Source organism: Vanessa cardui, chromosome 23, assembly GCF_905220365.1.
Source record: "Vanessa cardui chromosome 23, ilVanCard2.1, whole genome shotgun sequence".
NCBI lineage: Eukaryota > Metazoa > Arthropoda > Insecta > Lepidoptera > Nymphalidae > Vanessa > Vanessa cardui.
In genome coordinates this window covers 7964826-7990954 of record NC_061145.1, presented here as the reverse complement: position 1 = coordinate 7990954, position 26129 = coordinate 7964826, and the positions used below count along the sequence as shown (strand labels likewise).

At 33.4% G+C, this 26129-nt stretch overlaps 3 protein-coding genes across 3 annotated transcripts; all 3 read right to left on the bottom strand.

Moving 5' to 3' along the window:
• Positions 1-3228: 3228 nt before the first annotated feature.
• Positions 3229-13235, bottom strand: LOC124539771 (facilitated trehalose transporter Tret1-like). The gene is made up of 7 exons (XM_047117120.1): positions 12920-13235; positions 6316-6471; positions 5430-5628; positions 4823-5013; positions 4344-4726; positions 3634-3745; positions 3229-3553 (listed from the first exon to the last, which is right to left on the bottom strand). The coding sequence occupies exons 1-7, from the start codon at positions 12972-12974 to the stop codon at positions 3282-3284; spliced, it is 1368 nt and encodes a 455-aa protein (XP_046973076.1). The 5' UTR covers positions 12975-13235; the 3' UTR covers positions 3229-3281.
• Positions 8514-12761, bottom strand: LOC124539770 (uncharacterized protein K02A2.6-like). The gene has a single exon (XM_047117119.1). The coding sequence runs from the start codon at positions 12592-12594 to the stop codon at positions 8626-8628; it is 3969 nt and encodes a 1322-aa protein (XP_046973075.1). The 5' UTR covers positions 12595-12761; the 3' UTR covers positions 8514-8625.
• A 4679-nt stretch (positions 13236-17914) lies between the features above and the next one.
• LOC124539772 (facilitated trehalose transporter Tret1-like) lies at positions 17915-23826 on the bottom strand. Its single transcript, XM_047117122.1, has 7 exons — positions 23761-23826; positions 22974-23129; positions 21856-22054; positions 20877-21067; positions 19835-20217; positions 18672-18777; positions 17915-18200 (listed from the first exon to the last, which is right to left on the bottom strand). Exons 1-7 carry the CDS (start codon positions 23810-23812, stop codon positions 17929-17931), a joined length of 1359 nt encoding a protein of 452 aa, XP_046973078.1. The 5' UTR covers positions 23813-23826; the 3' UTR covers positions 17915-17928.
• Between the last annotated feature and the right edge of the window lie 2303 nt (positions 23827-26129).

The window sequence follows — 26129 nt, the reverse complement described above, 5'->3', positions numbered from 1 at the left end:
AAAAAAATTTAAAAAAAATGGGACCCCACGGGAAGCATTACCTTTCAAACAAAAAAAAATTATCAAAATCGGTCCACCCAGTAAAAAGTTATGAGGTAACAAACATAAAAAAAAAAAAAAAAAAATACAGACGAATTGATAACCTCCTCCTTTTTGAAGTCGGTTGATAAGCCATAATGTCAAATTTTAAACGTCTAAATATCCTGTTTCGAACAACGCGACATTGAAGAAATCACCTTTTTTTCACCCATAGACAATGACGCTGTAAGAAATATTAACTATTCCTTGCATCGTCAATGCGCCACCAACCTTGGGAACTAAGATGCTGTCCCTTGTGCCTGTAGTTACACTAGCTCACTCACCCTTCAAACCGGAACACAACAATACTGCGTACTGTTGTTTAACTGTAGAATATCTGATGAGTAGGTGGTACCTGCCCAGGCGAGCTTGCATAAAGCCCTACCACCAAGTAAAATCTAAATCTTGGCATATATAAAAGCCAAAACAAAAAATAAAGTTACATTATGCCGGACAAAGTTGGATCGGATTAGCTACAATTTCCGTTCTCGTCAGCGAGAAAAAATTATAGTCCTCATATATGTATATCATCTACAAATAGTATAAGCAAAGTCGTTGTCTGTAGATGTCTGTGTCTCCATTTACTTATAAACAAGTCCACAGTTACCTCCCATTCTATTTGTAATTTGTAAATACTTTTAATATGACAAAGTTTTATAAAAAAATAATCTTATGTTACAGGCTAATTCCAGCTCAATCTTAGGGGATATGTCAAAACATTGGCCTTAAAAATTTAGGTCCTAAAAACACCTACATAAAGTTCGAAATACCATGCGCTATTTACGTCATAACTATTTTTATATATAGACTAGATGACCCACTGATCTTTGTGACACCTACAGTTTATATATTTAAATGCAACTCAGAGCGCCTGAAGCTTATAAATTAGTATGTTCTTCAACTGGAGTCCCTTGTTTCCGACGCTGAAACGTTTTTCCAGGAGGACAGCCATATAAATTACGCAAAGTATACCTATGTATCTATATAAAAAAATAAGTTATGCATTTGTAATCTCAAAAAAAAATTAATAGTAATATTGAATACTTAATATATATATTAAAACCTTACGACAAAAATTACGTTTCGATTCAAAATCAAAATAAACTTTATTCAAGTAGGCTTTTATTAGAACTTTTGAATCGTCATTTTACAATTAAGTGAAGCTACCAACGGTTCGGAAAGTAGATTCTACCGAGAAGAACCGGCAAGAAACTCAGTAGTTACTCTTTTTTAACATTTAAAAAAAACAAAGTCATGTTAATTAAATACAATTATTTAAATTAATGTATCCTGCTTGGAAGTCAACAGGATACATTCGATTGTATTATTTGACAGACCTTAGTAGAATTGACCTCTGATAAGATAAATTAATGGGAAGATTATTTTTTATAGCTGATTTGATAATATCAATTGAAAGACTTAATTTAATATTATACTATCTAAATTATATAAAAGTGATCATTTGATAACAACTTGATAACATATTTAAATTATTTGTGATCATGGCACAATCTGCAAGCGATCGCTAAAAAAATGCTGGGTATTCGTTACTACCTGTGATGGTGTCATTTATCAAAATTCTAGGGTACTGCTTACTGTCGATCATACAGAATTAGACGTTTTCACGAGAGTGTACCCATTTATTACTTGTAAACTTCGAGCTATTACAGAGAATCATTCGATAGAAATACTCAGGATCTGCGATCAGTTAATGTGTATAAAAAAGTAAAGTAAAGTAACAATCTGTAAATTTCCCACTGCTAGGCTAAGGCCTCCTCTTCCATTAAGGAGAGGGTTTGGAACATATGTTATGGAAATCCACATGTGGCAGAATTTCGTTGAAATTAGACACATGCAGGTCTCCTCACGCCGTTTTCCTTCACCGCCGAGCACGAGATGAATTATAAACACAAATTAAGCACATATATATAATATATAGTGGTGCTTGCCTAAGTTTGAACCCGAAATCATCGGTTATGATGCACGCGTTCTAACCAGTGGACCACCTCAGCTCTAATGTATATAATCCATTATAATTATGTACAATCAGAGTAAGAAAACCTTTGTCAGTTTTCAAATTCATTCCTTTATCAATAGTTTACTCTTAGTACCTTTTGAAACTAAAACACTAAACTGACAACTACATATAAAATTAAATCTACATACTATGATAACTTATTTCAAAATAGTGTAACATCTTTGGACTACGTCTAGTTTTATATCAATATGAAATCTTTTTTAATTAGTCATTACAAATTTAACTTAGATACGGTATTTTCTACTGAATTGTCAAAATGGTCTGCCACTGTCGTATATTCCCGATCGGAAAAGCAGATCGCTCTTACTGAGCACACGAAAATAGATCTTAAGGTGAAAAACCTTTTCTTACCCTGACTGTACGTATAGTTAAATTAAGTCTTTGAATTGACATTGTAAGATCAGCTATAAAAATAATCCTCCCGTTATTTTCTATTTCAATTCTACTAAGGATATGGCAATTTATTGCAATAGAATCGAAATGTAATGTTTGTCCTTTTGCTGTTCAACAGATACTACGATCCAGTTGCATATCAGTCGAAGCTAGATCGGGATAGAATCGATGTCTCGTAACTGTTTTAACTTCTAAATATAGAAGTTAAAACAGTTCCCAATAACGATTCAACTGAGAATCGATATGACATTGTAGAACATATTCATTAATATTTTTGAGATTACAAATGCATAACTGAATTTTCAATCAAATCCTATGCCTGTTTTTGTTGCAAAATATTGCAAACGTTCTGTAATTTTCGAAGTGTGTTTTATAAGAAGCTTAAGCGACATCTCTGTAACGGCCGAAATTATACTTTATTCGAGTGAGCTTTAGTTGTCATTTCACAGGGAAAACCTGTATACAGTACATGTTGCTAAAAAATTTAATCTTTCACCAATAACATAACCTAGATTTGTTTATTAAATGCAATTGCATTAATATGTCCTGTCGTATGACAATGTTATTATATCTAGTTTTTATGTCTTGCTCGAAAGTAAACTCTATCTCTTTTTATCGTCTGTTACTCAGATTATAAAAGAAAAGTCAGTTAACATTAACCTTTGAATCCGTTTGACTTAAGCCCCTCTTGACTTTGAATATTATTTGACTTTTGTTTTGATTGCAAAGTCAATGGAGCTATTTTTGTCGTACGTTAAATAAAATGCAACATTTAACTTTTGTTCAAATATTTTTGAATTTCCAAAAGACTTTTTCCTTTTGTTTCTGGAATGAAAAACACAGTGAATAAAAACGCACATGCAGAAGAACATGAAAACAACCAAAACGCCGCATGTCCACCAAAGTTCTCAACCAATATTCCAAATGCCGTGGAAATCAGAAATCCAGCTATCCACGCAAAAGTCAATGCAACAGCTGAACCCTTACTCCTGACGTTGCTTGTAAACATCTCACCGATGAGAACAATCGGAATTATTCCCAAACCTAAAAGAAATAACGATACGGTTACATGATGAAACTTCAACGCTATTTTGAAAATAAAAAATATCACCAAAATTTATTACCAGAATCGTATCCAATAAAAAATATTATCAGAATAACCAAAGGCAACCAGGCGACGTTTTCTATTCCTAATTGTTGTACATTATCCAAGTAGAAGTACAAACCGAGAGATAGCTGGAATGGAAAAAAACATAGATAAAAGAGGAATATCACATATCATAATACATGACTATTATGATTGAGGCGAGTAACGTAGCCAGTTATATTAGGGAGGGTTAGTGAACAAGTACTATTACTTATCATATATAGAATATCGTCAATCCCAAGCCATCCAGCGGATTGCTGCGCATTCACAATGAATTTTACAATTAAATATAGTAGGACACAACTTAGATGTAGAATTTCAATGAAACCGATTACTGCCGATTTACACAGCCAATAGAAATAGCGACCTATCGCGCCATTCGACGCTATTCGTCGCTATAGACTCTTGCATCAGTTGAAAGCAAGTGCATGTAAATTGATGGGTCAAATTGACGAATATATTAGGTCATATAATATTACAAGTTATTACGTTCGCGTAAAGATCATATTCACATGAGAAATAAATATTGATAATTTGGGATAGCGTACTCAATTCGGGTGTGATCGGTTTTACGAATTTTTCCGATGCTCCATCAAAGTTGTGTTGTACTACATACAATTTCATTTTGACGGTAGCTATCAACGCTTCAATATTATGTACGCAACTATTAATAAAAACATTTCTTACCATGGAAATAGAACAGGTCAAAGTAGATATTATCAAAAGCGTTTTTCTACCATATTTTTCGATAAAAACAGATGCCACTAAACTACCAAATAATTGAAAACCTCCAATTATAATCATAGATATATCCGAATTTATAGACGAACCGGCCATTTCAAAGATGTCCCCAGAAAAAAATAAAACGGCCATGACACCACTGGTATGTTGGAATATATTAATAGTGACACCGATTATAAGTGCTCGTCTGTTTGTCTTTAATGTAAATAATTCAATCCAATCCATTTTCGTATCACCTGATTTAAACTCGTCCTTAACATCATACAATTTCTTCTTATCATCTAATCTTCCTAATATCTGTAAGCTTTTTACAAGACCGTCTTCATCGTCTAAAACGATAAGAGATAAAAATAAATAAGCTATTATAAAATTTAGTTACATAACGTTTTATATTAATAGATAATATTGAAAAATAGATAACCAACCTCTTAATATGTAAAAAATTGGAGATTCTGGTATCATCAATGTTGATAGCGTAAAAATAACAGCTAAACCAAGACCAACATAAGTCGATACGCGATAAGAAAAGAATGGTCCGACGGCAAATAATAAAATTGCACCAAGAGTTGTGAAAATTCCAACAACTGTCAAAAGGACTCCTCTGATTGGTGTTGATCTGAAAAAAGCAAAATTATAGATTACAAAAAAGCTAGTAAGCATCAAATACTTAACACGATTTTTTTTATGCTACAGGTTGTCGGACGAGCATACAGGCAACCGGATGGTCAGTGGTGACCGCCACCGATAGACAATGGCGCTGTAAGAAACATTAACCATTCCTCACATGACCTATGCCCAACTAACCTTGGAAAATAAGATGTTATGTCCCTTGTGCCTGTAGTTACTCTGGCTCACTCATCCTTCGAACCGGAACACAACAATACTAAGTACTGTTGTCTGGTGATAGAATATCTGATGAGGGGGTGGTACCTGCCCAGACAGGCTTGCAAGCCCAACCTAACCACCCAAAGGCCTACCACCAATTAAAAGATAAATTATGTTAAATCACACAATTATACAAAAATCACTAACGCGATCTCTCCTATGTAAACCAAGTTGACCAGAGCGATCGTACCAATTCCCAAACCACCAAAGATTCTTCCAATGTACAGCATAGCTAAATTATTAGCTGCAGCTAATAAGACATACGAAACAATTGATATAAAACCGCCAAGTATGAGGCAAGGCTTCCTTCCTTTAACATTGGACAACCATCCTATAATATATGGACCTGAAATGAATATATCATTGTATATTTTTTCTATTTTAGTATTTTATTGAGAATTTACTGGCACACAGTAAAACCTTTTTGGTATTAGTGTATTGAATATTGAAATGTTGTAATCACCTTCTCTTCATACTGGACAATGGGGATTACAAAATAAATTAATAGATAAGCAAAAACAGTATTAACATATACTTTATTTGAGTGCACTTTTGGATTGTAACTTTACGGAACTATATTAAAAGTAAAGATACCACAATATTTTCATTCATGTTGGGAGTAAGTATTAAAGTAATGTTGCTGGGCTATGACTGCCTCCTAACCTGAAAAGGTTACAAGCTGTTCCTTGATGAGGTAAGATGTCCCATTGGTTAGAACGCGTGCATATTAACCGATGATTGCGAGTTCAAACCCAGGCAAGCACCACTGAATATTCATGTGCTTAATTTGTGTTTACAATTCATCCCGTTCTCGGCGGTGAACGAAAACATCGTGAGAAAACCTGCATCTGTCAAATTTCATAGAAATTCTGCCACATGTGTTTTACTAAAACCCGCTTTGGAACAGCGTTGTGGAATATGTTCCAATTTTTTTCCTAAAAGGGAGAGGAAGCATTTAGCCCAGCAGTAGAAACTTTACAGGTTGTTGTTACTTTATATTACTTCAAAATTAAAATTTTAATACGCATATTACCTGGTACAGCTCCAACGTACATTAACGACGCGATCAATGATATTTCTGTCTCTGTTAATAAATATGGTAGGGGGGACTGTTCCAAGTCACGCAGTTTCGTTATTATTGGTCCCGTCCAAGCTGTATTAAATCCTAACAACAGTTGCCCTGTGTACACTAAAAACAACATATTATTTTACCTTCTAGTTTCGTAAGGGTCAATTACCTATAATTAATAACATCTACAAACAAAATATTTATTTAGTTTGAAATCTCATTGGTGTACAAATAATTCACCAAAATGTTATCATAATCCAGTGGCTTATTTTTATTTTGTTTTTGGGAAACACTCAGTGCAATAGAAGAAAATTATATTTAAAAAAACAATCATATATGTAAGTCCAATATCTAATACAAAGAAACAGGAAGTAGTAAGGTAGGCATAATGTTTTTAAAATTAGAATTTAATCAATTAATGACAAAATATATGATACTAATTTAATATAAACTAATTAATAACAGTGATAAAAAAGTAAAAACATGAACAATGACAACATAAGACAAATTAATCATTGATGTAATTATTTATTAAGTTTTAATGACATTTAAAACGATAGAAGAAATTATATTGGGCATATACAGTTTTTGTACAGAGCAAATCAAAATATTCTGCTTAGCATTTAAAAAAAAATAAAGAGCTATATATAACATTATTTAAAAATTTAAATTGAAAAATAAAGATCTCTGAGTACACGGCGAACTTCTGATGGACCGAATTCAGGAAGACTATGACAGGAGTTATAAAACTTATACTGAACGTGATTCTTAAATTTGCACCGTTTCTAGAGAAGCTATATAAGTTTTGAAATGAGGGTTCTAGATTGACGAACCAAATTCCAATAGGAGCGTACTAAATTATTGTATAAAAAGGGGAAGTTATAATCATCTATAATAATTTCGAAATGCTTACTAAAGACAAAGCCTTCCATAGACCTTATCAATTAAAATTAAAAAGTAAATAAACATTTAAATAAAACTAGTTATGACGGATTTCAATCGCGTATATTAATTATTTTTATTAATATACGCGATTAAAAACCGTTATAACTAGTTTTATTTAAATGTGTAATAATCGCGAAAATTTAAGTAAATAAACAGCTCTCTCAAAAACGCGATTAACTATTGCACCTTTTAGACGATATTCATACTTACATACTTCATGCTATAAATAACCGGTGCTTATTTCCGTGTGGAACAAATAATGCAATTAAGAGCGTTTAATTACATTATATATTAATTAGATATTTTTATAGCTTAACAAATTTTACCTTTTTAACTAACATAGAGCTACCAAGGCTTTTATATATATAAAGAAACAAAATGGACCAAGAATTAATCCCTGTGAGATATTTATCTCTATTGCCATTCTTCTACTCGGTCAAAATTTAAGAAGTAAAGTTTTAATAACTGTTTGGGGCATTAATATTAATATTTCTTATGAAATAAGTATATATTAGAAACCATATATATTGAATGCACATCAGATTATTGCGTTGGAAGCTCCTCAAAAAGAGAGTAAACATTGTAGTACTATATCTACAACTAGCATAGTTGTTAGTTAAGGTCCCTTTATTATTTGTTCAGATATCTCTATCTACTCTAATCAAGTCACATCTAAAACTAAAACACTGTTTGTCTTTTGATAGTTTAATTAATTTTATTGTTTAATTAATTTAATTTTTTTAATTTAAGTCCTTCAAATCGAGGTTATCACTGTTATACATCTTTAGTGATGAAGTAAAAGATTTAGACATATGTCACTACAAACGCCCTTAGTTCTTATTAATAGGTTTTATTAATTAATATTTATTATGTAGGTAATAGTCAATTCTGTTATTATAGTTAGCAATATGTTATTATATTAATAGTACTATAATTCTCAGGTGTAATCATTGATTATATTTAATCTGCATTTTTATTAAATATTGTGTAATATTTTAGTGCACGATGAATGCACTGGCCAAGATAATTTTAAAATACATTGTTTTAATATTCTATCTACTGTTGTTTGTCCTACTGAAAATAAAATATTTAATTTTAACCAAATCAGTTGACACTTATAATGTTTCCTTATTATTGATTGATCCACACTAATTTATCCCACAAAATTATCTCACTATTGCATTTTGGTAGATATAGGACACAAGTGAAACGCGCTGTAGCTCATTACGCACTGACTTTATTGGCGCTCATCTGTGGTGACGCAGCACGCACCTATATATACTTATTTATCTACTATTTCCTCCCCCCTTATTTGACAATTATTTTTATCTAAAAATATTTTTTATAGTTTACTCTAGGAATATTTCTCAAAACCATCTTAGTTTGCGTCCTCGTCGAGGGAACTGATGCAAGTTTCACATCACTTCGGTGTTGATTTTCCTCCTCACTTCGATTACTGTTCCCCGGTTGAACCAGTTGGTTTTTAGACACATTCCTTGACAAAACAATTTGATTTTTGTGTTTTTTAACATTAATACCTTCACAAGTCTTTATTAAGTATAACACTTTACCCAACTGTTTGATAATAGTACCTTTACACCACACATATCTATTTTTATTTATAAAAGATTTAAACATCACTACATCGTCTGGTTTAAAATTAGTTCTTAATTTTCCGCCGTGATATTTAGTCTGCAAGCACTGTTTGTTTTGAACATGATTATTCAGACGAGGGGACGAAGGCGACGGATGAGGAATTAAAAGATCTAGTATTGACCTCAGTTGACGACCGAATACCAGTTTCGCGGGAGACACCCCCGTTGTACTATGCACAGAATTCCGATAGTCGAATAAATATTTTAATAACCTATTATTCATATCTTGCGCATTTTCACCTAGCAACAAAGCTGTTTTTATGCCCTTTTTTACTATTTTAACATAAGTCTCTGCTTGGCCGTTACTGGAGGGATGGTATGCCGGCGAGGTCAAGTGACATATTCCGTTTAATTTACAAAATGCATTAAACTCCTCAGATGTAAATGAAGTGCCGTTATCGCTCACGATTGTTTGAGGTACCCCGAACCTAGACATGAATTCACATAATTTACTAATAACCGATCCCGATGTTATATTGTTATTCATATTAAAACACTCAACCCACTTACTGTAAGCATCAACTATTACAAAAAACATTTTATTCTGAATTGGTCCAAGGAAATCTATATGAATTCTATTGAATGGTTGTGTCGGATACGGCCAGGGCGCCGGCGGAGCGCGGGGTGGCGATTGCCGCATACTAATGCATGTTGAACAATCTCCGATCATTTTTTCTATCGCTTCATCAATTCCCGGAAACCAAAATCTAGAACGGGCCTCCGCCTTAGTTTTTACTATACCTAAATGTGACTTGTGTAATTCTAATAATATGTGTTTACGTAAATTTTCTGGAATAACTACCTTATGCCCCCGCATTAAAATTCCATTTTCTAATGATAACTGCAACCTACATTTAAAATATGGTAATAAATTACAATCATAAACTTTCCGAGGCCAACCCTTAAAGACATAATCACTAACTTGAGTGAGTACCGGGTCATTTTTAGTCTCATGTTTTAACTGATCTAATGTCACCGGTAAACATCCTTCTAAAATAAAATTGACGTATGTAGCCGTCTCGTTCCATCCACGTACACTACCGGCATCTTCGCGAGTTCCTCCCGGACTAATACTCGCAGCTCCGTCGGTCGACGCCGCTGCTGTCGCCGGCCGAATCCCGCGCGATAAGAAATCTGCACTATTGTTGGCGCTTTTGACATACTCAATGGTGTAGTTATATGCTGACAAAAATATTGCATACCTTTGCAACCTATTTGCAGACACCTCTGGAATACCCCTATGGGAACCGAAAATTGAAATAAGCGGCTTGTGGTCGGTTCTTAATATAAACGGCTCGGATCTAGCATATAAATATTGATGAAACCGGCGTACCCCAAAGATTATAGCCGTGGCTTCTTTTTGTATTTGAGAATACTTTTTTTCAGCTGAGTTTAGCGTTCGTGAAGCGAACGAAACTGGACGTTCTAAGCCGTCGGCTCCGACCTGCGATAACACCGCCCCTAGCCCGTAAGGTGAAGCGTCCACCGTTAATATGATTTTTGCGGTTGAATCAAAATGAGCTAATACGTTTTCTGAAGTTAAAAATGTTTTTACTTCCAAAAACGCCCTTTCGTGTTGCGGGGACCACGACCATTTAGCTCCTTTTTTTAATAAATCATACAGAGGGGCTAAGTGCGTGGATGCATTGGGTACAAAATTCCTATAATAATTAATTAAACCTAAAAACGACTGTAATTCTTTTAAATTTTTAGGGACTGCAGCTTCTAAAATTGCTTTAACTTTTTCTGACGATTTCCTTATCCCGTTTTTATCAATTATATATCCGAGATAATTTATTTCATTTTTGAAAAATTCACATTTCTCTTTTCTTAAAGTTAAGCCCGAATCTTTTAATCTATCGAAAACTAATTTTAACCTAGCCCAATGTTCCACCTTGTCTTTTCCTGTAATAAGGATATCATCCAAAAAGCAAAGTACGCCATCTATCCCCGATAAAATACTTTCCATGGCCCTCTGAAATATGGCGGGGGCCGAAGACAACCCGAACACAAGCCGTTTAAATTTAAATAACCCTTTGTGTGTGTTTATACAAGTGACATGTTTATCATCTAGCAATTCGAACTGATTATACGCTGAAGACATGTCTAATTTTGAAAATTGTTCCCCACCATGTAATCGTGTAAATAGTTCTTGTATAGTCGGTAAAGGATATTTCTCCACTAATAACTGTTTGTTTAACGTTTGTGAATAATCAGCGCATAGACGAACCGTACCGTTATGTTTTAACACCGGCACAATAGGTGACGCGTATTCCGAGAACTCGACGGGCTCGATGACCTTGATCTGCAATAAACGGCTTATTTCTTTATCTATTTTATCCCTTAACGCAAACGGAACCGGCCTGGCTTTCATAAAAACTGGTTTTGCATTTTCTTTCAAGTGCAATTTTATTTTATATTTATTAAAACAACCTAATTCGTCGGTAAAAATATCCGAGTATTTTTTTAAAAATGATTGCAATTCCGATTCCGGTACCGACGACACATGATAACAACCGTTAATTGGTGATAATTCTAAATTAAATTTTGAAATAAAATCGCGACCAAGCAATGGCGGCCCTCCATTTTGTATGACATAGAAATCTAATACGTTTGTTTTATTGTTGTATGTCACTGGTAACCTAGCTATACCTAAACTTTGAATTAAGCCTCCGTTATAACTGATAAGCTTTTTGTTGGTAGGAATTAAAGTAACACTGTTAAAATAAGAATAATAAGTTTTATCTGATATAGCGGTTACAGACGACCCACTATCAATTTGAAATTTTAATAAAATATTATTGATAGATATTGTTTCGGTCATAGGCCCCCCGTTATTACTGCGAATATTAAAAAACTCACCGTCGTCACCCTCGTTCACCTCATCTGAGTCTACGTAATTGACTTTTTTACACATTCGGTGCAGGTGACCCTTATTATTGCACTTCTTACACCGGTAATTTACAAAGCGACACTCACTAGATTTGTGATTCTTTCGACCACACACGGAACACTTATCACCGTCACTACGATTGGTGCGGCCCTTTGTCATTTTAAACAAAGGGTCAACGCTGACTCCTTCTGCTGTGCCTGCTGCCGTAGTCGCCATGCGTGCACACCGCACGCCCTCCGCCAGGTCAACCGCCTTTGCCATCGACAACTCCCCGATTTCCATTGCGAAGAGTTTTTCTTTTTCGGTACCCGGAAGCATCCCCATCACAAATTTGTCTAGCAAAGCTTCTTCTAAATTCTTGAAACTGCAATGGCTCGCTAGACCTCGTAACCGCGCCGCCCACTGCGCATGCGACTCCCCCGGTCGCTGCGACGCCGCGTAAAAGTGATGACGTTCTGCAAACCCGCAGCGCTTTGGAGTAAAATGTACATCCAAAACTCGTACAATTTCCACATAACTCACTGCGTCAAGAGTTTTTGGAAAAACGAGATTGCTGGCCAGTTGATAAGTGCTCTCGTCGAATGCGCTGAGCAATATGGCGCGCCTTTTAAGACCTCCTTTGTCCGATTCACCATCGATGTCATTTGCCACGAACCACTGCTGGAGTCGACTTTTATATGTGACCCAATCTTGATGCTGATGATTAAATGTAGTTATATTTCCAAAAAACGGCTTTGAATTGGAAAACATTTTAATCCGCCTCAATTCCTTTGTTCGTTTTTTATTTTTCGCTTTGTGGGTAGATGTTCCTCGTCGCCACTGGTAGATATAGGACACAAGTGAAACGCGCTGTAGCTCATTACGCACTGACTTTATTGGCGCTCATCTGTGGTGACGCAGCACGCACCTATATATACTTATTTATCTACTACATTTTAAGCAAGATTTCCTTTGAGCAATAAACCGAAAATTAATTTAAACACAAAAAATTTAACCAACATAAAAATAACCACCACAAAAAAACACTGTTAACAAAAATTATTTCTAGTATCAAAAATGCACTTGAAATACGTACTGCATGCCGAAATAATTATTTGATTTCGAATACCGGTCATTTTGCAAATTGACATACAATTGAACACTTATCGAAATTTGATTAAAACTGTCATATCTTGAAGACAACAAACGTTTATATGTAGAAAACGGCCGATAAACATTGTAATCGTAACATATATTAGTATATTAATATTTATTATGATCCATCACTGCCTATTAAACAGTGCGGTTTAAGCGATGACGGTGTTCTGAATCTTTATCATACATCTTCTTTTGTTTTAGAATCGAATAATATTTCTATGTTTATATATTGATTGCTAGCGTCCCGCCCGGCTTCGCACGGATTCAATGCAGATACTAAATAGCTGAAAGCTGTGAACTTTGTAAGATATGCTGTAGTACAGCATATCTTACAAAGTTCACAGCTTTTTTGTCCTTAGCAAATACAAACCGCTATTGCATTTTCAATCTGTAATATCTTCGAAAATATTTATTTAAATTAAATGCTATCAAAGACCATTGGTCTATGAAATGCATTTTGTATTTAAGTTCCTAAATTGGATAAGGATTAATGCTGTATTGCTTAAAATTGTTTCGAAAATAAACCATTATTTTTCCATTGTGGACTTTTTTCCAGATCTTTCTAAGGTGTGTAATATTGTACTACATTATTTTGATATAGTAAAGTAAAGTAACAGCCTGTAAATTTTCCTTTGTTGGGCTCAGGCCCATTAAGGAGAGAGTTTGGAACATATTCCACCACGCTATTCCAATGCGGGTCGGTAGAATGCATATGTGGCAGAATTTCGATGAAATTAGACACATGCAGGTTTCTTCACAATGTTTTCCTTTACCGCCGAGTACGAGATGAATTATAAATACAAATTAAGCCCTTATATATAGTGGTGCTTGCCTGGGTTTGAACCCGAAATCATCGGTTAAGATGCACGCGTTTGATGTATGTCTTTTATTTGATATATGTCGTATAATTTAGAAACCTCTAAAATTGTTCCTCTACTATATTGTGCATGTTTTTTTATATATAAAAGTGCCACTTAAATCAATCTATCTTAATTATCTATTAATTATATAATTAAAAATCGAAACTAAGTCTGTTGTGTAATTTTTGTGTAAGTAGACACGGGGACAGACAGCGATAGGCGAAAACTTTGTTTTAAACTATGTAATAATAATAATGTATGCGTGGATTACATTGAAATAAAGTAATAAAATCGCAGAGGTTGCAATTTTAATTTAATCAAAATTATTTAGTACTAGATATTAGATAGAACGCCCTTGAGTTTAGGTTTACCCTGGACCTGAAGTTATTCTGTAAAAGTGAACACGAACCGCATAATATGATCGTGAAATATTTAATAAGCGACATTGTGAACAACAATTATAAAATTTATAGCATTTACGTACCAAAATCCCTAGTCGTAACACTGTAAGTCAGTTGTTAATATTTCACGAATATTAATATTAATTTCACAAATAGTCCAGTCATTAATTCATTCAAAAATCCATGAAAATAAAATTAACGACTAAACTTTTCGCTGACTGATATACAGTGTTGCTAATGTAATAAAATACTAAATTTAAACAATACTGATGATAATGATTATAAATTAAGTTTTCTATGTTATTTAATTTAGTGATATGATTTTTACACCTACCGTCTACCAACATAAAATACTATTTGAATTGTATAAATAGCGATGTATTTACAATATATGGTTATAATTATTGTTGTACTTAAGCAGGATAGTTAGCCTGCGTTTCACTGTAATATACGTAAGCGATCCCGTGGCGCCCGCTGAAGGACGGAGAGGGTACTGGTTTTTTAGTGAGTAGTTCCCGGGCGCACTCGGCGTCCAGAGAACCGGAGAGTCACACACCCCCCCCCCCCCCTTCCATCGCGTGGAAGAAGCGCGTTACGCGTTTTACCAGCTAGAAAAAAAAAGTTGGCCTCTCTGCGCGCTTAATAAATATTGATTAAAACAATAGAACTATTATTTTGTTGGCCCACCTTGTGTTTCAGATGACCCTTTTGACATTCTCGCTCACCCATTCAAAACAGAACCATATAAATAAACAAATATTGTCAGTATTACCTCCATGTTAAGTAAATTTCAAATAAATATCATTTTATTTACCGTGACTAAGCCAATTTTTCACAAGTATTATGTAAAGAATAGCAATATACAGTTTTTAATTTTAAACATTCAATAATTACCATAATAATAGATGAACACAGAGGATGAAATTAACAAAAGATTCTTGCTTACAAATTTTATAATAAAATACTAACAAAGCTTCATCAGAGAAACATATAAATAAAATTTTAACAAAAAGAAAAACCGACTTCAAACAAAACACTATTTTAAAACAAATGAATATGCACGAAAAAGTAATAAAAATATTTGCGTATTCAACATATTTTTTAGAGTCTTCCTAAGTTAAATGAAATGAAAACTATTAGACTACTTAAAAGTCGATTAACGATTATATCATGTAGTTATAGTTTTTCATTGATAACCTCCTCCTTTTGGAAGTCGGTTGAAAACTACTAGAATACATACGAGTTGTAACTTTGCCATTTCATAAATTTCAAATCATTTATAAAATAACATTCGTAAAGAAAGCATGTTAGTCAAGATTATACAGATGATAAAAAATCTTGGAGCTAATACTTCTTGATTTCCAGGTAGGATATATTACATACATATGGTGTTATGACATTTGATTCTATATCATAATTTATATCACGTTATTATTGCATATTATGAATGGGCTATTGAATTTACTTTATTATATACAATTATTGTTGTAATTAATTGATCAATAATTCGTAAAACTGTAATTAATATTATTTTATATGGCATTGCATTTAATACTGGCACGTAACACTATTTCTTATTTTAAATATGATTGAGCTGTCATTAGAAAACAATTGAACGACGATAGCGTGACATTCTAACAAAAGATAGAGAGATTGGAGCATCATTGTAAAACGATAATCATATTTTGGCCATCCCGAACTACTGAAATTACAATATATAAATGTATTTGACTAACATTACTTTATTTAATATTGAAAAAGAGTAACTACTGATTTTCTTGCCGGTTGTTCTCGGTAGAATATATGTTCTGAACCGGTGTTAGCTTCACTTAATATAGTTTGTTAAATGACTTATTCATAAGTGCTTTCAAAACCGACTTGAATAAAGTATATTTTGATAATTTTTTTGAATAACTTATAACATATGAACTATTTTATAGATCATTCTAATACATCTTACCTCTAGGTGAACCAGACTTTTCAAGTATAGTTGGAAGTGAATCAGAACTCTAGCCCACGGAAGGCTGTTGTACAGATGGTGGATCTAGGATCACACCATGAGCAGTCCTGTCAATGACGATGGCGACGGTGGTATCCCGAGATGATGCGGTAATTATCTAAATTACAAAGGAAGTATCATACTCCTATCACGCCCTGACAAACTGTGATGATGTGCCTCAGGGACCTCAAGAAGATTCTCTGGTCTTCGGAAAATCGCGCTGCCGATCATGACTGTAATCATGTAAACACTGTTCACCGAGAATCATCTCTGTATTCTATGAGTGTAAGACAACATTGCAACCGTTGGAGCGACGTGAATATATACACTAACCAATTGTGGGTTAGAGTGGTTGAGTAAGCCTTCACTATAAGGCTACATTCTCGATATAAACAAAACCTTAGCACAACTTTAATATTCACATCTTAGTAGATACCTCCTGTGCCTCAACTCTTTCCGATTGTGTTTGCCACCCTATCAGATTATGAGATTGAGTGTATGTATCACCTGTCTTTGTGCACGCACGGTTGGCTGATCTCCTCGAGATTGTCCGTCTTGGCCAAAATCACTCAAATCAGGATGATATCCAATTTAAACCCTATTTTGTGCGCTTAAGTAAGTAACACATTTAAAGCGATATGATTATTGCAAATCATATCTTTATCAGTAACTTTAAATTGTCAGGCCTATAAAACACTTTAATGTAATTCGTCTAATGTTTAATTTGTAGAGCGTTAATATTTACGTAATATTTATTTTGATTATCTTAAGCTTGTATTACCTTGAGTCTCGTCTTTATTGACTTAAGTTTTAATGTTGATTCATTTGTTTTTTTCTATGAAGTTGCTTAAGGCTATAATAAAAACGGTTTTTTATAAATACATATAACTATTAAAAATGTACATACATAAGAAGTTTAATATAATTAAAGTAAAATACCTTTTTTTTAAATACACTAGATGAAAACCTCTGAAAGTCTTCGTAGAATAAATAAAATTAAACCAATCCGTTTTATGCCTTACTTTTCCTATAACATATAAGATTTTCATAATCTGTATGTGTGGTAGCTTCACTTAATTGTAAAATGACGATTCAAAAGTTCTTGTTATAGCCTACTTAAATAAAGTTTATTTTGATTTCATTTCATTTGATTTGATTATATTAAGCTTTTTATTAATGATAATTTTCCAATAAGTCTACCGTACACTTGCTGGACGCATATCAGCCCGATAAACTGTCATGTCATTTCATGGATTGAATATCGAAATATCTGGTTTAATTCTTGTTTATCTATAATTAGATTTCCTTACGTGGATAATTTTCGATCAAGTCTATCGTACACTTGCACAAAATTATGACTTCAATAGTCATAATATCAAGACATCATGGAAATTTTAATATATTTAACAGAATAATGCTCGAAACGCGAGGTAAAAACAATATATGTGTCAAAAGTTAAATCACTTTGTACATTGCGACTTATATTTAACGATCATGTAATCAACTTGTGCCTTTAAAATTATTATTGATATCAAATAATGCTTGAAAATTTGACGCAAAATTGATCCAAAAAAAAATAATTGAACCTTGTGGAACCCCCATTTTAGGTGATTTGGAGAAGTAAATTTATCTCTTATTGGATTAAGGAGATTTGCATGCAGAAATAAAACAAAAAGAATCGTACAATTTAATTTTTCTTCAACATGTCCTGAACTTCTAACAAACTCTTCCCTTTTGTCTCCGGTATACAAAATATTGTGAACAAACAAGCTATCAGACCGGTGCAAGAAAAGAACCAGAACGCTGCGTAACTGCCGATGTTTTCGACTATTGCCCCATAAGCTACGGTAACTAAAAATCCAGATAGCCATGAAACTGCTAACGCCACAGCGGAACCATTACTTCTTACATTCATTGTAAACATTTCACCGATCAGCACATTTGGAACAATACCTAAACCTAGAAAGGAAAAATACAATACAGTTTCAAACAATTCACTAGAAAGCACGTCAGTCTATATCTGCAAGATCCTTTCCTTACTAAAATTGAATATCATTCAAACTTAGTTTTCTGGAATAAAATCTTCTTAGATTGCTAATCTTCTATTTAAATAGGGAAAAATATGGTCCAATACTTTTTTCCTTTTTCTTCTATTTGATAGTCATTATTCGAAAAAGCCAATAATGACCATCAAATAGCACCCACCCGCAACTACCACCAACCCGCATTGGAACAGCGTGGTGGAATATGTTCCAATCTCTCTCCTTAATGGAAGAGGAGGCCTTATCTCAGCAGTGGGAAATTTACAGGCTGTTACATTACTTTTTTACTTTTTTATTGGAAAAAGAATATTTAGTACCAATCAGTTGATCTTTAATTAATAAATTTACTTAATAATTGTAAGGACATTTATAATGAAATCCAACTTACCTGCATCATATCCAATAAAAAATATAATGAGAATAACTAGAGGCAGCCAATTCAGTTTATTAAAACCATAATAGTGATCCAAGTAAAAGTACACACCGAGCAGTAACTAAAGAAAAAGAGAAATATTTATGATTAATGCCAATCTGTATTGAACACTCCGATAGTTAAATATCAAATTTTATAACTAGAAATCAGATGATTAAGCGACTGATCTGTCTATAACCGTTATTACCCTGGACCAGTGGCAGATTTACAATTTTGCCACTAGTAGGCTAGAATGCTATTCAAATTTTGCCGCCCCTACTGACTCTTGAAATTCAATACGTTAGTTTAGTTCACAATCATATTAATTACATTTATTCTGAAATTGTAAGTTTATGATTTGTTGTCTATCGTCCTCATTACATCGGCTTATAAGGGGAAACCCTTATTAGTATGATTATAATCTAGATGATATGATATGATTTTCTTTACTTCTGTAAGATAATAACAAATTTGGACTAAATTTGCCGCCCTACGCTCCAGCCTACTTAGTCTATTGCTAAATCAGCCACTGCCCTGAACGGCATGACTAGAACTGAGGTGCAATTTCCCATATGCTAGTAACAGTAATTAAACTGGTAATAAATCAGAACATATCATAACTCATTTATTGTTTTGGTGGCTTTTTCAGCTTATTTCACTTTAACGTGTTTGTTGGGCATGATAAATTTAATTTTAAATTATTGACATACTATATGATAGAGTAATTACTGACTATATCTCGGTTGAATCTACTTTTTACGACTGTTGAAAAATGTTCTATAAACCTACTTGAATAAAGAACGACTATTGCTTATCATATTTACTTGGTGGTAGGGCATTGTGCAAGCCCGTCTGGGTAGATACCACCCACTCAGCAGTTATTCTACCGCCAAATAACAGTACTCAGTATTGTTGTGTTCCGGTTTGAAGGGTGAATGAGCCAGTGTAACTACAGGCACAAGGGACATAGCATCTTAGTTCCCAAAGGTTGATGGCATATTGACGATGTAAGGAATAGTTAATAAAACAGCGTCATTGTCTATGGGTGATGGTGACCACTTACCATCAGGTGGCCCATAAACTCGTCCGCCAACCTATACTAAAAAATATATATATATGAGATATATTTCCATACTCACCATGCTTAAACAACACATGATGCTTGATACCACCAATAATATTTTCCTTCCATTTTTCTCGACAAAAAATGGTGCTGTCCCACTACCAATTAGTTGGAATATACCAAGTATTATCATTGATACATCTGAGCCAACCGATGAGCCGGCCATTTCAAAAATCGAACCCGAAAATGATATAACGGCGAAAATCCCACTTCCGTGTTGTAAAATATTCATTACAATAACTATTAGCAATGATCTCTTATTGGTTCTTAGAGTAAATAACTCAATCCAGTCCTTTTTATTGGTTGAGTTGATATATTCTATTTTCGAATGCAAAATATTATCGATATCATCTTCCCTTCCCAGATCTTTTAGATTATCCCTGGCTTTGTCTTCATTATCTGTAACCGTTGTTTTGTATTCAGTAAATAGATAAGTAAAAATAGATTCGCATACTCATTTTAATTTTTATTAATTTGCAACAATTATAGATTAACAAAATAGTCTGTTTTATTAATTTTAAATCATTCCCACGTTTTATTGGTGGTAGGCCTGTGTGCAAGTTTCTCTAGACCGGTTACCGTCAATTTAAGCAACGATCAATATGGTTGGCAGCTCCAATTCAATACAAGATTACAAAAAATACACATGAAAAAAAAGCGTGGAATTAATACTTGTTGACTTCTTAACTAAAAGTTATAGGCAAGATATATTACATACATATAAATAATTGTATTTAACTATCATGACTGTATATTTAATCGTTTTAAAAGTAACTACTGACTTTCTTGCCGGTTCTTCTCCGTAGAATCTACTTTTCGAACCGGTGGTAGCTTCACTTAACATGTTTGTTAAATGACAATTCAAAAGTGCTTGTATAAGCTTACTTGAATAATGATATGATTTGATTTGGTGGTGACCACTTACCATGAGATGGCCCTTGCCAATCCTTCATAAATTCATACTTAAAAATACTATGGCCAAAAAAGAAACAAACATTATTCTAATTTCAAATATGAAAAACATAAGGAATATAAAAAATGAAACGAATAACGTTTACCTTCCAGAATATGAAAAATCGGCGATTCCGGTATGAACGTAGCGCATAAGGTAAAAGCTAGACTCAAAATGAAACCTACAGATGAAGCGTAAGAATAAGGAAGAAATGGTCCAACGGCATACATCAATATTGACCCACATGTTGTGAATATCCCAAGAGCCGAAAGAAGAATACCTCTGATATTTGAAGATCTGTTGAAAGGCAAAGTTGTGAGTCGAGATGGCCCAGTAATTAAAACGCGTGCATCTTAACCGATGATTGCGGTTTCAAACCCAGGAAAGCACCACTGAATATTCATGTGCTTAATTTATATGTAACAGTTCATATCATGCTCGACGGCGAAGGAAAACATCATGAGGAAACCCGCGTTCGTCTAATTTTATAGAAATTCAGCCACATGCGTATTCCACCAACCCTCATTGGAACAGCGTGGTGGAATATGTTCCAAACCTTCTCCTCAAAGGGAGAGGAGGCCTTAGCCTAGCAGAGGGACATTTACAGACTGTTGTTGTTTTTGTTGAAAGACAATTATAAGAAATAAGAATTTTACAGAAAATTTTACAGAATGAGAATACAGTGGGCCCTCGGTAATCTGACAAACGTTTTACAGAGCAGTTTTGGACTATCGAAATTGTCAGATTAGAGAGTATCCTACAGCCTAATAGTAAGACCCCAAATTGTCCGGAATTTTAACCAAAGAGTACCTTGTAATCAGTAAAATATCCATATCCAACGATAAGATTATATATGTTATACTATGAAGTATAAAGAAGTGATAGCTATCACATGCAGTCAAAATCAAAGTAAGCAATGAGAGCCAAAATCGTCGAGCACAATAGTGGTGCCTACAGGTAACCTGTTTAATCATGCATTATCTTCAATAGCGAGTTGCCAAAAAAATATTCAATAATAATGAACATGCCGGATTAGCTATGGCCGGATTATCGGGACGGGAAGGAGAATGGTATATATTACTTACGCTATTTCACCGATATACACGAGATTCATAACGGCTATCACACCTATGCCCAGTCCTACCAATAATCTGCCACAGTACAACATGGCCAAATTATTCGACCACACCAAAATGACATATGCCAAACAAGCAAGAACTCCTCCAACTATTAAACAAGGTTTCCTCCCGTAAATGTTTGATAGCCAACCCATTACAAATGGACCTAAAATAAAATAAACATGGTATACAGGGCTGAAATAATTGAATTAATTTATTTTTCTTAATTAGCTGTGCCCGCGACCTTGTACGCGTTTGAATTTAACAAAAAAATTATTATAGCCTAAGTTACTCTCTATTATATAAGATGTTATATCTGACAGTGAAAGCCCCGTCAAAATAGGTCCAGCCGTTCCAGAGATTAGACGGAACAAACAGACAGACAGACAGACCGACAAAAATAGTAAAAAACGTTATTTTGGTATATATACCGTGTATAAATATACATACATACATATGCATTGAGTAAAAAAGGGCTATTTTAATATTACAAATAGACACTCCAATTTCATTATATGTATAGATAAAGTATGGAATTTCGAAAATTAATTTGGATGTATCCTGAAAAGACACTGACATTATTGCCTCATATACTGTTAGCGCGAGATTTCCCAGCGGTCAAAACACGTGAGTTTTAATTGGAAATTGCGTTTTCGAAAGCTATTATAATGACAAATATCCAGCAACAGGAAATTGAGCAGCATAGTGGAATATACTCCAAATACCTCAAAATGAAAGGTGGCTTTTGATAGCAATAATAGATTTACAAGATAAAGCAATATACTATACCCTATATACTATATAATAAATATTTTATTTGGTAACACTTTTATTATTATAATCTATACTTCAATACTAATATTGAAAATGTTAAAGTAAATCTGTCTATCTGTTTGTCTGTCGCTCTTTCACCATCCATTGAACCGAATTTAATGAAATTTAGTATGAAGCAAATTTGGGCTCCAAGGAAGGACACAGGTTACTTTTGTTGCCTAACACATGACAACTAAACCCTTAAACGAGCGAAGCCACGAGCGACAACTAGTATTACATATTTATTCGATACAAAGTCTTAAATTTCTTACCTGGTATTCCTCCGATATACAAAAATGATGCAACGAGGGACATTTCTATCTCCGTCAATAAATATGTCAACGGACTTTGGTTTGGATCCCGCAATTTAGGAAAAATAGGTCCAGCCCAGCTCACTGAAAATCCTACTATCATCTGCCCTATATACACTGCAAATGTTATTAATATTTTTCAATTGAAAAAAACATATGAAACCTTTTTAAATAACTTTTCATAAATGGAACACGAAATAATAAAACCTTTCATGAATTTTATTAAACAGAAAAAACTAAACAGTAATATTGTTTAAAAATTGAACTAAATCTTATTAGATTAGAAAAACATTTGGCCAACATTGTTTTTTTTAAATTAATAAGGTAAAGACTAATCATTAAGTTAATCCTAAAAAATGCTGTTCTTTGTAATACAAAAATGTGAAATAAAATTATTGATTTGACATTAAAAAACTATAAAATATGATGTTTAGATATACGAACAAAAATTTAAATAAAATATTGAATAAATTAAAGAAATAAAAATGGATTTAATTCATGTATTTGTATTGGTAGATTTTGCAGAAGATAATTATCAAGAACAGAGGTAGAGGACGACCAAGGAAACGATGGATGGATTGTGTGAAAGACGATATGGTTAGAAAGAATGTTACTTGTGAGATGACGTCTGACAGAGAAGTATGGAAGGAGAAGATACGCTGCGCCGACCCCGAATAATATTGAGATAAGGGCAGGAGGATGGATGGAATTATCTAGAATATATCGGTCTTGTCCCTAAAATACTTACAGCACGCTGAAATGAGAACTTGGCGTTTGATTCCGGTAATTTTTAAATACATTATGGTCGAATTTATATAAATGTATTTAATAAGAATAGTTAATCTTTTACTGAATATCTGTAACAAATTTAAATTTAATTATTCATAGAACACAACTACCAAACAAATCACGTGTAGAAGCCTTTCACTACTACTACTTATTACTTACTACTTACTAAATTCTTAAATACATAAAATAACAGTACTCAGTATTGTTGTGTTCCAGTTTGAAAGGTCAGTGTAATAGTTACACACAAGGTACAAGGAACATAACATCTTAGTTCCCAAGGTTGGTGGTACATTGACGATGTCAGGAATAGTTAATATTTCTTACAGCGTCATTTGCTATGGGTGATGGTGACCACTTACCATCAGGTGGTCCATATGCTCGTCCACCAACCTATACTATAAAAAAATGAAATAAAAAATATATCACAAGATACATCTCTAATAGTCAGCATATTTTTTCCGACAACTTTAGCAATCATCATCATTTTTCAGACAATTTACATAAAATCTTAATTAATTATACACCAAAACCATCCCCATGAATCATTCCGGCCATTAGTGAAAGCCTAATAAAATTCCATCGGCTATTTAGTTAATCGCGTACAAACTCGCCTGCGTCTTTATTTCATGTTATATATTGATAATTGCATAATTGTAATTTACTTAATCACATAAACGCACAATGAAATGGAGAAATTTTGCTTTACAAAACAACTAATACTCCGAGGAGATTTAAGAAACCCAGAAATAAATCAAATGTAACTATAATTATATTGAATTTCACTTATTACTTAATTTACTTATGACTATGGGGGTTAAAATTTTTGCAAATAGTCATCCCTATCACCTCCTAATGGATATACGTCGATTACCTGTATAATATTTATATATACAGTTAATTCGACGTATTCCCGTTAGGATGTAAAAGCTGTAGGGTAGCGATAATTTTAACGCCAATTATTGAAGTTGCACTTTTCAATGGTTAATTTTCGCATCATGTATATGGGGGTAAAAAATATTGCAAATTACGTAGATTTACCAATAACCCTGTATAAAACTTTCTTAGTGGTAGGACTTTGTGCAAGCCCGCCTGAGTAGGCCCCACCCACTCATTCGATATTCTACCACTAAACAACGTTTGAAAGGTGAGTGAGCCAGTCTAACTACAGGCACAAGGGACATAGCATCTTAGTTCCCAAGGTCGGTGGCACATTGACGATGTAAGGAATAGTTAATATTTCTTACAGCGTCATTGTCTATGGGTGATGGTGACCACTTACCATCAGGTGGCTCATATGCTCGTCTGCCAACCTATTCCATATATATAAAAAATTTAAAACAGACTACGTAATAAATGAAATATCTATTGCATAGTCTTTAAACGAGTGTATATTTATTCAAATGGAAACTGACAATACCGATTACTTGTCCTTACTGAAACATTGAGTGTACGAATTACTGAATACCTTAAAATAAATTGAAGACAGTAATTTGAAAATATACATACATATATCAAAACTCGTATATTTATACAAAATAAGCATATCAAGTATTGTAAAAACAAACAAGTTATAACTTAATCCAAAATATGTAATAAAAAACACTAATATCGTCTTAAAATTACCAGTAAGCACATCCACTTCCCAAGTAATTCACTTAATTTTATCACTTAAAATTTTAATTGCTCACTTAAATTATTTACCGCTCTGAGCAGCGTATTTTCTTTATATTTTGGTGATTAATTATCACCAGTTAAATAAATATTCCGCGAGCATATTTTAATGTCGCTCGGTTATTTATTAAATTATTCCATTCGCAGTCGCCTTTTGTTTTTCACCAATTTCGGAGGATATTAATTCGACTGCATTTTTCTATATTAGCCCTTTTAATCTCATAAACTGAAGCAAGGAAAGCCAAAATAATTGTGCCGTGTCTGAATTATTTCTAATTGCATTCCATTTGACGTCTATTTAAATTACAAGAGTGAGGGGAAAGGTTCTCTTGGGTTTGCACAGCTGACTAGACCCCCGTGGGAAATGTTAGGCCGTTAGCAATAAGACCGCCTTTGCACGCTCTTATTTTCTTTTCTTTGTTGTAATTGTTCTCTTTATTTGTATGTCCTTTCATTGTGTGTGCAATAAAGTATTAAATAAATAAAATAAATAAAATACACAAGATATCTTTATTGGTCGGTATAATTTTTTCCGACAACTTTAACAATCGTCATTATATTTCAGATAATTTACATAAAATCTTAATTAATTATACACCAAAACCATCCCCTCATTCCGGCCATTAGTGAAAGCCTAATAAAAATCAATCTGATATT

Bases quoted from the DNA above. Each gene is read 5' to 3' on its own strand.
- LOC124539770 (XM_047117119.1), bottom strand. From the start codon at position 12,594: ATGTTTTCCAATTCAAAGCCGTTTTTTGGAAATATAACTACATTTAAT.
- LOC124539772 (XM_047117122.1), bottom strand. From the start codon at position 23,812: ATGTATTTAAAAATTACCGGAATCAAACGCCAAGTTCTCATTTCAGCG. The intron at 20,218-20,876 runs GTAAACGTTATT...CAACGGTTACAG, and splicing joins GATTTTTCATATTCTGGAAG to ATAATGAAGACAAAGCCAGG. The intron at 18,201-18,671 runs GTAAGTTGGATT...TTTCCTTTCTAG, and splicing joins TTTTATTGGATATGATGCAG to GTTTAGGTATTGTTCCAAAT.
- LOC124539771 (XM_047117120.1), bottom strand. From the start codon at position 12,974: ATGTCAATTTGCAAAATGACCGGTATTCGAAATCAAATAATTATTTCG. The intron at 5,629-6,315 runs GTAATATGCGTA...TATTCATTTCAG, and splicing joins GTACGTTGGAGCTGTACCAG to GTCCATATATTATAGGATGG. The intron at 3,554-3,633 runs GTAATAAATTTT...TATTTCTTTTAG, and splicing joins TTTTATTGGATACGATTCTG to GTTTGGGAATAATTCCGATT.